At 37.4% G+C, this 15,407-nt stretch overlaps 1 protein-coding gene across 4 annotated transcripts in view; it reads left to right on the top strand.

Annotated features, from left to right (window-relative positions):
- Gabpa (GA binding protein transcription factor subunit alpha) overlaps nt 1-15,407 on the top strand; it is a 30,472-nt gene that overhangs the window by 11,118 nt on the left and 3,947 nt on the right. For 3 of the 4 annotated variants that reach the window (XM_028757212.1, XM_028757213.1, XM_028757214.1), the window contains exons 4-9: nt 1,983-2,067; nt 3,829-4,074; nt 9,643-9,837; nt 13,336-13,389; nt 14,117-14,257; nt 14,464-14,662. In XM_028757212.1, the coding sequence (XP_028613045.1) occupies nt 1,983-2,067; nt 3,829-4,074; nt 9,643-9,837; nt 13,336-13,389; nt 14,117-14,257; nt 14,464-14,662 (920 nt within the window). The remainder of the gene's footprint in view (nt 1-1,982; nt 2,068-3,828; nt 4,075-9,642; nt 9,838-13,335; nt 13,390-14,116; nt 14,258-14,463; nt 14,663-15,407) is intronic. The other variant, XM_028757215.1, reaches the window with a different exon arrangement.

The following is a 15,407-nucleotide window of genomic DNA, read 5'->3' as shown; positions in this document are numbered from 1 at the left end:
TCTGTTATAAATTGAAATGTTAATGGAATTTATGCATTAGTTCCCATTTACCATATCGTAATCTTTTTCTTTCAATATATATCTAGTAAATGTTAATTGTGATTGGATATTGCCCTCAAAGTTTGACGATAATTGTATGTACCTAAAGCAACATGTTTTCTTCCTAGTAGTGAAAGATAAAGTGGTCTTTTGATAGCAGTTGGTACTTAGTATCTTACTAGAAGTGGAAAGTGACCAAGAGTTCCACAGCAAGAAATTATTCCTACTTAATACTCAGCCGCCACCCACGTGGGTAGTGGTACATTTATAAAGATCCTTATTCATGTTTTTCCAGAAAGTTAAGAACAAATCTTTTAAAACCAGAATTTACTAAATAAATTCAGAATTGAAAGTATTTACTAAAAGTGAGCTATATCTAGAGGACAGAGCATACAAAGTTAAGTTCTTACAGAACACTTCCAATCGATCCCATTTAATTGTATCAGTCTTTAAAATTACCATTGTTTTAGTAATATTCCGCTGTGATAGATAGAATACCTAGCTTAGCCATAATGAAAGAAGGCCTACAAAGTACTTACTGTATCATAGTTTCTCTCAATAAATGGAAGTATGTGTAAATCATTAACTCGGAGAGTTCTCATTGGGTCTATGACACTTGACATCCCATCTGGTACCTCTGCTCACCTGAACAAAGCATGCTAGCTTGTATTACTCAAGTCAGTGCAAGCATGTGTTTAACAGCAGAGGGCTGTCACTTCTGGGAATACCTTTGTATCGTCAGATAAATGCCAACTTGAAAGCTCCTCTAACAATCCTTGAGTTGCACTTCTTTGAAGAATATAGTACATGCTGGAGCCTTGTCTTTTTCATAGCGTGCTGCTGTATTTAGGACCTGAGAGCTTACTTTTCAAGATAGCTTTTCAAGATAGCTTCTAGTGGATAATGCTAGTATCTTCTAGAATCAGGAAAATCTTGAGGTTAAGAGAATTTTTAAGTGTCAGAAAAAGATTTACATTAAGTAGTAGAAACTGTCACAGTTAGTCAATGCAAGGTGTTTACAGTTTGTTTTGTTCCTGCTCAAAATATGAAGTCCACTTAACACTGTAGGTTTTATATATAAGACATTGTAAGTAACTGAAATTGTGATTATATTGTCGCTGAATTCTTAGTGATGAGAGTGATAGGAGACTTGCATGTTCAACAGGATATGTAGCCATATCTAGACATAGGATGGATATGATAGAAGCCTGTTTCAAGCTAGTGGTCAAGTGTCAGAAGTCACAATTATTTTTATTCTATTAGTAAGCCATGGTAGAAAATGCATTCACTAGAAGGAGATCTGAAGGGAAAGAACATTAGAGTTCCAAGGCTATGGGTCTGACTAGAGTAGATCTGGGAGTCAGGCCATGAAGCCTTTAGTTGTATTACCTTTGTGAACAGAGCCTTTAAAATTAATCCTAAATTTTAATAAGTGACATTAGTTACAAGGGAGATATGACACGAGTATGTTAGCAAATGTAGATAAATTGCCAGCCACTAATTAACATCCTTTCTTATGATAAACATTGCATTATCTTGTACTTTAGATGCATCCATAGAATGAAGACATGGCTATTTGTGTTATTTAAGGTCCCAGCAGAGATTGCAGAGCTCCCATAGAAAGCTGCCACTGCACATAGTCTCTCAGTGGCAGGGAATGAATGGCTGCAGAAGGTGCGCTGGGACCTGTGTGTGAGGCCTTGCCTGTAGTCTACAGGACCAGGACACTAGAAGGGACTTGATAGGGTTGCTGTCCTCCATTATGCTCTCAATGGTGAAACTACTTTTAGTTTTAGCAAATAAATGTATGACAAATTTGATAATTAAATGCATTCTTAAAATTTAATTAGTATGCTCAGAAACAGTACAATGATTTATACTAAACCATAGACAGTAACTTATTTAATGACTGAACTAAAATAATTTTACTTACCTATGTTAAGCTGGATCCAGACCGAAGCTTGTTTGATCAAGGAGTGAAAACAGATGGGACTGTACAGCTTAGTGTACAGGTAATTTCTTACCAAGGTAAGTTACCTTCATTGCCAGGTATTGAAAAATTTAGCTCATGTTATTCTGGTTTTTTAAAATTTATCTGCTGAAGGTATTTAAGATGAGTGTCCAGATAACTTGTGTGATCTCATGCTTTTCTTAGTAGTTCTGTCTGTGAGGGTGAAGCTGAATGTATAGGACGCTGCATGCAAGTCAGACGGTAGTGTGTACTGAACAGCAGTAAAGAAGATGAATTACCATAAAGAGCTATGTTTTCAAATATTTTTATTTTGTGAGAATTTCATGGTATTTTTTTATCATCTTTACCACCATTCCTGCCCTGAACAGTTTATTATATTTTTAATAAATACTATATCTTACTACAGTTATATACCATTGTTCTTAGGGTACAATTTCTAAATGTAATTCTGATTTATGCAATAGCTTTAAGTTTTGGCATAACTACATCTCCATTGAAGACTCTTTGTAGTAATAAATCACTTCATCTGTATTTCTTTCCTTTCCATAGGAACTACAGTTTCTAATATCAGGCTTGGATGTCTTTAGGATTGGGGTTAATTGATTTGAATTTAATTGAACAAAGTCAGAAAAGTTTTAGGATTGGAAGGCAAAGGGGCTGAGGAGGTGGCTCAATCTGTTAACTGTTTATTAAGCGAGCTTGAAGACCTGAGTTCAGATGCCCAGTACCTTGTAAAAAGCTGGACACAATGGTACTTACCTAAAATTCCAGTGTTGGGGAGCAGAGGAAGGAAAATCCTTGGGGCTTGTTGATGAATTGATAAGGTTCCGATCCAGTGAAGCAGCCTGACTCAAAACACAAGGTAGAGAAAGACAGAGGAAGAGGTCCCATATCAACTCTGATTTTCATGTGCACGCATGCATCCACCCAGTACACACACATATCCCCACACAAATAAAGTGAAAAGAAAGCAGACAGAGCTGAGCACAGTGGTTTGTAATCCTCATACTTGGGAGGCAAAAGCCGGGGGATAAGAAGTTTGGTATGATCGTAAGCTCTGTAGTGAGTTTGTGGCTAGCCTGGGCAGTATGCAATCTAGTTTGTAAGTGTGTATGGGCAGGGTTAGGGGAGTGACTTCGTTTTAATTTTCTTAGAAAGTCTATAAAATCTTAGAATGTGTAGCTACTCATTTATGTACTCTAGTATAGTTTCTGGTTTTTTAATTCATGTCAATACTTTTTTTATATCTCACTATTATAAGAAGTGGCACTTTCCCTATATGGTAATTTTAGGTAATGTTTGTCGAGTTACTGCTAAAATTTTCAACACCAATTAAAGAATTTTTAGGTATTCTTTACATAGGTGTTAAATTTTATTACGTTTGCTTTTACTTTTTCCTTCAATACACATTTTTATTTTTCAACTATTTCAAGATAAATTACAGGCATGATTCTCTTCTATCTCTAAACATATGAGCACCCATGTTTCCTTAAGCACAAGAGTCTTAGGCTGGGCATACAGCCCATTGCTGGAGTACTTCCCTCAGAGGCCTGAGGCCCTGTGTGCGATCCCCAGCATTGCCATAAAGCAGTACTTATGCATTCTTTTATTAATCACATTATAATTACCAAAATCAGAAAACTAATTTGACACAGTACTGTCTCTGTTGAACTGTATGTATTGACAATAAGGATCTTTTCAGGTTCTCACTATTTTAAGAACATCACTTTTTTTTTCTCATGTGGAAAAATAAATTTCATTTCTTTGTGACTTCAGGTTTTATTTACATTTGAACTTTTGTTTCTATCTGCTGTTAGGAATTGAGCCAAAGTTAAACATTCTTGAAATTGTTAAGACTGCGGAAACAGTCGAAGTGGTCATTGATCCAGACGCCCACCATGCAGAAGCAGAAGCGCATCTCGTTGAAGAAGCTCAAGTGATAACTCTTGATGGCACCAAACACATTACAACCATTTCAGATGAGACCTCGGAGCAAGTGACGAGATGGGCCGCTGCACTGGAAGGCTACAGAAAAGAACAGGAGCGTCTTGGGATCCCCTATGGTAATGAGACAGCTGTTGGTTAGGTGTACTGTAGGTTAAATTAGCAATACGAAACACCATTGAGAGATGATAGAACATTTTTTAATGTAGACTTTATAGAAAGAATTTTGATTTCTATTTATTTAACTAGTTTTGAACTGTAACATACTCAGAACACATGATGAACAAATACTATGCTGATTTCTAGGAATACAGAGAATTATTAGAAGACATTATACCCTTAGCACATTCACAGTATAGTGGGAGAGAAAGAAGATAATTGAAAAAAGGTGATTGTCATAAAGTTTGAATGAATACTAATAATTAGTAAGTCAATAACAAATACAAACAAAGCATGTCTTTAGAGCCTTACAGAAATCAAGCTGAATATTTTGAGGAATGCCAAATGGAATTGAGGCAGTAGTTCACAAATTCAGTGCAAGCTTAGGCTTATGTAACAGACCCTTTCTCAAAAAACAAGGAGTGTTGTAGGGACCTTAGTCTGAAGAAAGTGGGGGTGGGTTTATTCTGAGAACTGTACTTCCATGAAGGGTGTTTAACAGGAGACACTGAGAACAAGCTTAGACCAGGATGGATGCAAGAGCACCAGGAATCTGTGGGCTTAAGAGTTAATCTCTGAGCCGGGCGGTGGTGGTGTACGCCTTTAATCCCAGCACTCGGGAGGCAGAGGCAGGCGGATTTCTGAGTTCGAGGCCAGCCTGGTCTACAGAGTGAGTTCCAGGACAGCCAGGGCTACACAGAGAAACCCTGTCTCGAAAAACCCAAAAAAGAAAAAAAAAGAGTTAATCTCTGACACCGTAGAACGTTCTTGATTAGTGAATGTAGTAACTGAAAAATGAATGTTCATTTGTCCCATTAGATACATAATGACTGAGTGGAGAGAAAACAAAAGCGTATTGTTGTCATTTGTACAATAGTAATACTGTCCAGATTAGCTTAGACGAGATGGTTTCGTTGGTAACAGGAAAAGATAGGTGAAAACTGTGATGAAGACAACAGATTGTGAACATGAGAGAGGATATTCAAGTACTGAGCTAGCTTCTCAAGCTTGAGTATCTAGAGCAATAGTTTTGAAACTAATTGGTTGCAGCATCATTATATGTGCTGGTAAATTCTGGGCTAATGATGATACAGAAGAACAGAGCACACCTTCCTTAATGCTTCAACGCCTGAGGCTTGCTAGGCAAGCACTTGACATCTAAATTAGATTCATAACTCTAGGCATACATTTGAAAGTCTTTGAGGAAGATGGCATTTTTGGTATGGGAAAGATTTCTTAAGGGTGTTGATAGCACTTGGCTTTGAAGTAAAGTACACAATTTGTTTCAGAGCCACAAATCTCAGGCTAGAGATACAGATCTGTATGCAGTTCATTTATACTGAAATTGTAATTTAGAGCCATAAAAGCCATAGTCTTTTGAGAGAAGCAACGTGGAGAAGAACACAGTATTACTGGTTCTTTAGTAGTAGAGCTTCAGGAAATAATACATAATGACCACAGGTAGCAAGAGGATTGATTCACTGTGGCTTAAGGTCCTACCAAGAGTGGCATTTACTTAAAAGTACATTTAAAACACTTGATATCATCATTGATAAAATTCTTCTTTTTCTATACCTACATGCAGTTCCCTTGACTAATTAATTAGTTCCAAGCAACACTGAAATATAATTAACTAGTTACAGCTACTTTAAATCTTTGAAATGTGGACCCATATTGAGAAAGTCCCTGAAGTTCACATTAATATGAACCAGTTTTCTATCTTGACAGCAGCTTAGACACTTCTTCACTCATCTGGTTTTATGTGTGAATATTATTAGTATTGCCAACTAATCTGAAGATGAAATTAATAACTGTAGTTAGAAATCTATCCAAAGAGATTAGCTATACAAAATGTTAAAACAAAAACCAATTCAATGTCAATTATGTACTTTTTCTTTTATGAAGTACGAATATTGAAATGATAGGCTACAAATTTTTTTTAGAGCAAATTCATGTTTTTGCCAGATTCCAACATGTAGAATCTTAAATATAAACATATATTCACATACAAAAAGTATTAAAGATTGTATCTAAGGGCTGTTCAGTTCTGTAGCTCTGTCTTCTCCACATTGGTCAGCTCCTTTGTTTAGACTTCTGTCACAAGTCTGATAGAAAAGCCAGTTCTGCCCCCTTTCTCTCTCCTCCTCTTTAGCCTGGGTTCTACTTCACGGCCTTGACTTGTCACTGCTCGCCTTTAGTGAAGGAGACACACAACAGAGTAAGACTTTGCTTTTATGTTGGCAGCTTGCTGCTGCGTGTGGTGTGATGGATATAGTTTGGTTTGCTTTGTTGTTTGAGGTGAAGTCTGCATATGTTGCCAGGATGGACTTGAAGCTTGTCATCCAGCCATGCCTCCCCATTTGCTGGAATTGCAGGCACTGGCTTCCCTCTCTTTCACAAACTGATTTGTAACTTTCGTTTAAGTGTCTCCTGGCTTTAGGACTGCTCATTTGTGGTAGAACCGTGAGTGTAGTTAGACAACTGTTAAGTTTCCAAGTTGAGTAGTGACTTCATTTTTGTTGTTTGATTAGTTGTCTGGCATTCTAGCCCAGGCTATCCTAGAACTCAACCTGTAGCCCAGCTTGCCTTTGTCCTCACTCACAGCTGTCGTCCTGCTCAGCCTTCTCTAACTGTTCTGTTTTTAGGTCCATAGGTTTGGGTACATGTGAAGACCTTCTTTCTCCTGCATTGAGTAGTGAGCTGTTGGCTTTTCTCTTTCTCACATCTATCTGGATGCAGTCTCTGTGTGTCCAGAGCTGTCCTCTGAGCCCCTGTTCTCTGATGTTTGGCTGCATCCTCCATTGCCCATATTTGCAGCTGTAGCCAGTTCTCCAGCCACTATTCTTTGATTCTGTTTACAAATTCTCTAGAAAGGGTTCCTTCAAAAGATGCTTGACTTTATACTTCCAAACAGTATTTATTTTACTCTGCTCTGCTTATGGTACTGTCTGTATAGCACGTTAAAGCTCACTTTTACTTTAATGACACCATTCCATTAGTGTTGTATGAAACATTCAAAGGCAACCTAACTCAAGTTCTTGAGCATTGTGGCTCTTTCTCTGCTCTTTGTGTCTGGTCTTTATCTTAGTTTGGTTATAGTGAGAAAGAATCTTTTCCTTCATCGTATTTTATGCATTAGTATTTATTCATTGTATTGTGTATTCTTAAAAGAACAGTCTCACCCTACTAAATGAGTACCCCTGCCCTTCTTGCTGTCCAGAGTTAGCAAAACCTGAGCAATATAAATTTTGAAGGGAAGAATTCTCATTTTATAATGGGTTCCTCCTGTACAGACACTTGATCATAATTTTACTGAATAAATAGGTTGTTGCCCACCTTGTTGATTTTAAGAACTAGCTGAATCTCCCCTACAACTCTGATTTTATATCTGAGTTCCTGTGTATACACATCTTAAAAAAGCAAACAAAACAATGCTGCTTTTCTGGTATTTCATTATTACTTTGAGAAAAGAGACAAGATACACAGTCAATTCAATATATTAAACCAGTTGTCCTGGTAGTATTTAAGGAAAACAAGTCAGATTGATATTTTTCCCACCTTACTTGATCTTAATAGTGTCTTGTAAATTTTTTTATGTAAAATGAGTCTGCTTTCTTAAATATTTGAAAGGAAGGTGTGGTTCCTGGTAGCTTGGCTGACTCCAAGCCACCTTAGGTGTTGTCAGGTAGCACTCTAGAGCTGAGCTTCCTACTTTCCCACCTCTTGTTTGCTGCCTTATTCACTCATATGCTCATCATCCCCATCCTGTCTCTTTCCCTTTCTTTCCTTCCTCTCTTTTGGCTATAATGGGGGTTGAACCCATGGACTCACAGATGCTTGACAAACACTCTAGCACTGAATCATATCCTCAGCCCCTCTTTTCCCTTTCTTTCTTTTTTTTCTTTCCTTTTTTCTTTTGTGAGACATAGTCTCCTTAATGCTCAGGCAGGCCTTGAACCTATGATCCTCCTGCCTCAGACTCCCAGGTCATCAGGTTTATAGGCATGGTTTATTTTCCCTTTTGTTCTTTCCTCCCCTTTGCCAGAGGCTTCTCTGTGCAGTTCCCTGCTCTCATCTCTGGGCTTCTCACTGTTTTCATTCTTCATTCCTTCCCTTTAGGCCCTGCATTCAGCTGCTGCTGCCTAAGGAAAATTGTTCTTTAGTTTTGGTTTTTATCTTGGCTTGCTGTGCTTTCAGGGACTACTTCTTGGCTCCAGTCAGGCTTCCTGTGGTCATTTTGCTTCTGCATAGGTTTGGAAACTTAGAGCTCTTGTAGATTTTTTTTTCCTTCCTGAGATGAAAACTGACTGTTGGCCAAGCTGCCCTCAAGCCACCCCAGTTGGGGTTACAAGAGTATAACCACACCCAGGACCTCATAAGATTGCTTTGTCTTCACCCGAGTAGAGTATGGGATCTGTGGTAGATAATTTGTCCCCTGGGTGTTTGTTTGGGTTTGTAAGCATCTATGGGTTCCTGGTTTTGCCTTAGTTACTTTTTCTATTTTTCTGTGTACATTCAGAGAAAATAAACTATATTCTCATCTTCCTAGACATTCTCCTTTCTCTTCTTTGTGGCTTTCAAGCCTATATATTTTTCTTTGGTTTATTTTTACTATAAATTATTCCTTGTCTAATTGTTACCTTTTCACATATTTTCTTACTAAATAACACTCATTTATTGGGTATATGGTCAGTACTATTTAAGTAAACCATCATCTTAAATAAAGCAAGAGTACCAGTGCCAGAATTAACTCAGCATTAAGTGTCCACAAATAATATCTTCAATTAGATCCCAGGAATATAGTGATACAATCTTTAGATATACTGGCAGTCTTTAATTATCTGCTTGCAAATTTGGTTAGCTTATAAAAATAACAGACAACATGAAATAATTTGTGTGTGTTTTATGTACATTCAACAAATGCCTATTCAAGTCACTGTGGTAGACTAAAATCTGGTTTAAAAGCACACAGTCCTTAGACTTATGGACTTGAAGCCACTGGGAGCCAGTTGAGTGAACAGGGAGTTAGCATGCCATAAGTGTCACCAAGGGCAAATACACAGTAACCAGCTTGTTATTGGAAGGGTTGGAGAGGGGGTGCATTGTATACAATGTGAAGAGTGCGGTGAGCTCCCTAGTATACCATTTAATGTTTGCAAGGCACCAAACCATACAGTGCCACAAAATAATATTTTGAGCTTGGGTAGTATCCTCCATTATCTCCAAGATACTATAGTTTAGCTGTCATTTGACCACCAGAGAACAATCTTACAGTTTGTCATGATAAAATTCCAGACTAACTGATGTAGAACCGAGCAACTCCTTGGTTCCTAATTGGAAACTGAGATTGAGAAAGAATGGAGGAGAAAATACAGCATCAGCATAAAAATTGTTCTTCACAAAATCAGTTTGCTTCACTTGGGAAAAACACCTGTCTGGGTTTCATATGTGTATATATGTGTATTGAGAAATTAACTGTAAATTTATCTAAGATGGAACCAGGCTAAAGGTAATATTTTTCTTTCTAGATCCTATACAGTGGTCCACAGACCAAGTCCTGCATTGGGTGGTTTGGGTAATGAAGGAGTTCAGCATGACTGATATAGACCTCACCACACTCAACATTTCGGGAAGAGAATTATGTAGTCTCAACCAAGAAGATTTTTTTCAGCGGGTCCCTCGGGGAGAAATTCTCTGGAGTCATCTGGAGCTTCTTCGAAAATGTATAAAATTAGAATTATTATTTATTTGCATTGTAACTAAAGCTTAATTTTATTTTTGTAACTTTGTTTTCATTTTATTAATTGTTAATAAGCAAACACTTAAGCTATAATAATTAATATTGTTAAAGGTAGTATGAAGAGTTTGTTATGTATTATCTCAGTACCTATAGTAATGCCATGACTGTTACTTTCCTTTTTTTTTTTTTTTTTTTTTTTTTTTTTGTAGTTTTTATGGGAGAGACTGAGGCTGTGAGGCTGTAAGATCCCTACAGAGAGTTAGACATAGGGACTATCCAAACTCCAAACTAAGCTTCTAACCAGGGCTTATACCACATTCCAAGGTCTCTCTCTTTTTTGCGTGTCTTTCTGAGACAGGTCTTGCTACATGCCATGTCTAGCTTCAACTCAAGATTCTCTTACTGCCAAGTCCCATGTGGCTGGGATTACAGGTGTGAGCCTGCATAGAACCCACGTTCTTAAAATCTTACACGAGCCTTCACCTTTAGTCTTTCATATACATTCTGATCATTGCCTTATCTTTCCCTAATCACCTGCATTTCTAGAAACTTTAATATCATTGGATTGCAGATTTCCCTCCTAGTCTTTTATTTGTGGGATTAGGCATTTTAATATGCTTTTCCTAGTTGAATAAATAAGATTTTTAAGAGAGTTACAGAAGCTGTAAAACTCTAGAGCAAAACTTTTCTGAGGAAAACTTAGAAACTACCTGGCTGACCAAAAAGTTCAAATAAGTATAAATTTTTAGTTTATTTTACTCCATATTGTAGTAAGTTTTAAGGTGTCTGTTAAGCTATCTTACCAGCAGTTCATCGCTTCATACTGTTTTGTATGTTGCGATGCTAGCCAGACCTCCATCATTTTCTGTTTATAAGTGGGATAGATTCTGTTCTTTTTCTAAGAGTTCTTTATGGAAATGTCATGGCTTGTACTTTGTTCTGCTATCCACCTGATGAGGAAAGAGAATCTTAAACAGTAATTCGATGCTTAGCATTGTTACCCAAGGTTCATCTCTGCCGTTGACGAAGAGATGAGCTCTGGAAAGGCACTGTACTTGGCCCCTCTTGAATGGACTCTGATGGTTTTTGAAGTGTTACTAAGACACTGACTATATTCATTGGCTGTGTGGGGTTGATACCAGCTTCAGTTCTTAAACGTGAGTAAATTGAGTGTCTTGGTTGCCATTCAATGTCAGAGTCTTAACTGAATCGTATTTATTCAAACATGATTATCTTGTTGGAATTCTTGGAACTACAATAATAGCATTTAGAGTAACGTCATGGTTTTCCCAGTCTTTCCCAGACCAACTCTTTCTTGTACTTGTCACTTTCTGATTCACCTGATGTCTCTCAGACTGTAAAAGTTATTTCTCATTTACTTTTCCTAGTCAGGAGACAAGAGTCTCGTTTTCCTCTTCCTCGTCTCTGCAGTAGACTGGGTTTTTCTCAGAGAAGCTTTGCTCTCTGGGGTTTTACGGCCTACATGAATATCTCACAGAATTGCTTGCCTGTCCCGCATGAATCCTTGCTCTGCTCTATTAAGGAAGTGGTATTTGGTTTTAGAATCTAAGGTCCAGTTCCACATTTACAGAATAGGCATGATCTGCCAGGATGTTTCTGACAGAGTTTTTATTGTTCCTAAATCTTTCTCAGGGCAGAAAGTTTCTGGTCTATGGCATAATTTGAAAGGTACTGTTTCCTAGGACAGAACTGTTGCTGCTAAGCCTGTCACTTTGTCAGCCTTAGTGATCTCTTGTGGACTTGTCTGAAGAGAAAGAATTCCTTTTGTACCTTGATTAGCACTTGACCTACCTGCATGCAGATCCTAAGTTAAAAGTTCTGTCAGGTTCTGTTATATTTGGGGAAGACACATAAGAAATATTCCAGGCATACAAATTCTTCAGCATGCCTTTGATGAGAACATCTGTCTGTCAGCAGAGAACAAGTCTTCAGGGAAAAGGACTGGTTCTGCTTCACATCCCTAGGGCCTAATGTCTCATCACTGTTCCATGCTCCTGAGGACTTTGCTTTTAAGCGTTATGTTTCTTTTCTCATGCATGGCCAAGGTTTGGGGGACTTTAGAGGAAGTATGGTATTCAGGATTCCTATATTTTCTTATATATTACTTCTTATAATCTGCTTTCAGCCTTGAGAGTCCCTAAGAACCACACCAAACTCAAGTCTCTGAGAAAAAGGGTTTGGAGCTGAGTTTACAGGTTGCCAGGGTCTCGGCTGTCTAATGAATGGTTCCTTTCTAATTTGTCTCCCTTTAAGGATAAGCTACTTATATTCATGTAGTGGCAGAATACTTTTGCTTTAATAACACTTTTTGTCAATAAGACTTTTAAAACTACTGAGGAAAAATATTCCACAAACAAAGCTTATAGCTAGGCGGTGATGACACCCACCCTTAATCCCAGCATTGGGAAGGTAGAAGCAGGTGGATCTCTTATAAGTTTGAGCCAGCCTGGTCTACAGAGCAGTTTCCAGACAGCATGGGCTACACAGAGAAGCACTATCTTGGGAAAAAAACAAAAAAACAAACCAAAAACAGAAAAAAAAAAACCAAAGTTTTTAAGAGAACAGTTCTGAGTAGAATGTTCAGAACTAGAGATCTAAATAAAACATAATAATCCTTAGTTTACTGAAAAGTTAACTTTGTAGTGTGCTTCTTAAAAACTTTTTTCTTTAAGATTCAGAATATCCTTGTAAAGTGTGTGAGATCTCATTCAGATGTGAAAAATTAATATCCAGGGATTGAAATGTTACTTAATTGGTAGTGATTGCTAAGCTCTAAACCCTTACCTCTCTGAGGCTAGTCTCAAATAATTATTTAAACCCTCAAACTTACGAGCCCCAAAGAAAATTCCATCTAGTAGGCAGGCTTCAGACCTTGTCGTCCTTAGTCTCCCAACTCTCTCACTCTCGGATCTCCAAACTGAACCCAGGCAGGAAGGACACCCTTAGAGTCTTCTCGGAGTCCCAGTCTCATGACTCAGTCTCAGGGTTATCACGGACAGCTTCAGTTTTAATAGAGAGGCAGAGCTCTGATAGACTTAGTTGTCTGAAGTGCTAGAAACTGGGATATTTAATATGTGACAGTAAGAATAGCATTTGGTCTGGGAAGAGTGACAGATACTTAATGAAGGGTTTTGTAGAAGAGTCTTTTAAGGCCTGTTAATTCAGGATTCTCTAAGGAGCACAGCTAATAGAATGAACAAATATATGGCTGTAGCAAAAGTCTTTCATAAGATCAGTATTTTAAAGATGACTGATTAATCTATAGCACTTACGACAGCTGAAAATTTAACTTTAGGAATATTATTGTACAAAGTTTCAGTTGTTTAATATATATCTTATTTTACTGGTTTTGTTTTTAATCATGGAGCTTTTTTAAAGACTGTGTTTGGTAGATTCATTTTTACTGTGTTAGGAATTGTATTTTTGGTTTTAAATAAAAATGAATTTTTGTGTTCTTCAGATGTTTTGGCAAGCCAAGAGCAACAGATGAATGAGATAGTCACAATTGACCAGCGTGAGTATTCATTTGTTTCTTTATTAGTTAACTTCCAGTTAAAACTTTCAACATAACTTTCTGACTACAGAGGATGGAAGCAGCTGAACTAAGCCCATTAGACCAGGAATAGAGCCATGTGTGTTGGCTTGGCTTACCTGAGGGCCTGTTTCTGTCTCTAGACTGAGAACTGATTATCCTCAACTATTCTTTCAGGGTTTTATTTCTACCAGCTATGCCACCTTACGTGCTCCATAGCCATGACTGTGTGCGTGCTTGAGTCTTTGATGAGTGGACTTATTAAACACTTGCTAGAGTTAGCTTTGTTGATGCTTGCAATTCATTTTGACATGATAGCATGTCTAAAAATGCTGCAAAGTTCACCAGATGAGTCAGTTTAAGCTAGTATCAACAATTTCTATCTCTACCCTTCCAATTCCAATGAGCCCCAGCCCTTCTCACCGGTCTTGTGAACTTACAGTCTTAAAAACAAATGTGAGTTCTCAATAGTTTAAATTCTCATCATGTTTAAACCATTTTTGTAAACAAATGTATTGTAGCGTTCTGATAATGAATATTTGCCATTTTAGGTTGCTACTTTGGAATAGGAAAACTAGCTGTCTGTAAGCTGAGATTCACAAACTGAAGTCTTTCCTTAACATAATTAGAGGAATGTCAATTTTATTGACTGCATTTATTTTTACTTTCTGTATTAAAAGGAAAATATATTTTCCTTTTTGCCTTTTAGCTGTACAGATTATTCCAGCATCAGTGCCTTCTGCTACACCGACTACGATTAAAGTTATAAACAGTAGTGCAAAGGCAGCTAAAGTACAACGATCCCCAAGGATTTCAGGAGAAGATAGAAGCTCACCGGGGAACAGAACAGGTATTTTTGCATGAACTGGTATTAGACAACTTGTCAAATTAGATATATTAATGTATGAATATGGACCATCTTTCTGGCAGTGTTTAGCTAATATTTATAAAATGAGAAGTTTGTTTTTGCTTTGGTTGAGATTGGACCAGAGAGCTTGGGCACTGCCTTTAACCTGTGTTAGCTTCTAACATGACTTTTGCTTGTTCTGCTTACGGATTTAGGAAACAATGGTCAGATCCAACTATGGCAGTTTTTGCTAGAACTTCTTACTGACAAGGATGCTCGAGACTGTATTTCTTGGGTTGGTGATGAAGGTGAATTTAAGCTAAATCAACCTGAATTGGTTGCACAAAAATGGGGACAACGTAAAAACAAGCCTACCATGAACTATGAGAAACTTAGCCGTGCATTACGGTAGGAGTTTGTTTTTTGTTTTTTTAATATCAGACTTCTCTAAAAATGTAGCTTTTTATTCTTGATATAAACCTGGTGGGTAATGAAAATGAAATACTTTATCTTAAGATTGTGTGTATATTGTGTGTATGCATGTGTGAGCACGTGTGTGTGTGTGTGTGTCTGAGGTGGCTCAGTGAGTAAAGATTTTCACCCCAGAGCCTGCTGCATAGCTGAGTTTCCTCTCTGAATCCACATGGTAGGAGAATAGCCGGCTTCAGGCTCACACACACATGCACACCCAGAGAATAAACAGAGAATGAGATTTTAAAGAAAAATTTTAAAGCTAAGTGTCCTATGTGTCATGTTAAAAATTACTTAAGTGTTTTCTTTACAATTTTGAGGTGCATAAAGCTTTTTTAAAAGATTATTGTAAGATTATTTGTTTTAAGTGACTTAAAAGTATATAATTTCTTTTCAATACCAACTTGTTTATTAATCTTAAATATTTTTATAGTTTGCATTACAAAGATTCTCTTTACATAATGAATATATATTATATCAAATTCATGAATTTCTATTTTGGCAATTACATTTACAGCTTTATCCCTTCTACATCTGCCTAAATCTGAATATCCAGAAGTAGGACTTGGAAATATTTCCCCTAGTTACTTTGAATAATCTTAAGTGGAAAGACCTCTACTACCCTACTACTGGGTGCTGGTGAGGCTATGGGAGTGCTTCCGCACTGTGGCCAGAGGTGCCC

Source organism: Grammomys surdaster, unplaced genomic scaffold (genome assembly GCF_004785775.1).
Source record: "Grammomys surdaster isolate TR1022 unplaced genomic scaffold, NIH_TR_1.0 126153, whole genome shotgun sequence".
Lineage (NCBI taxonomy): Eukaryota > Metazoa > Chordata > Mammalia > Rodentia > Muridae > Grammomys > Grammomys surdaster.
This window is presented reverse-complemented; position numbering and strand designations above follow the sequence as displayed.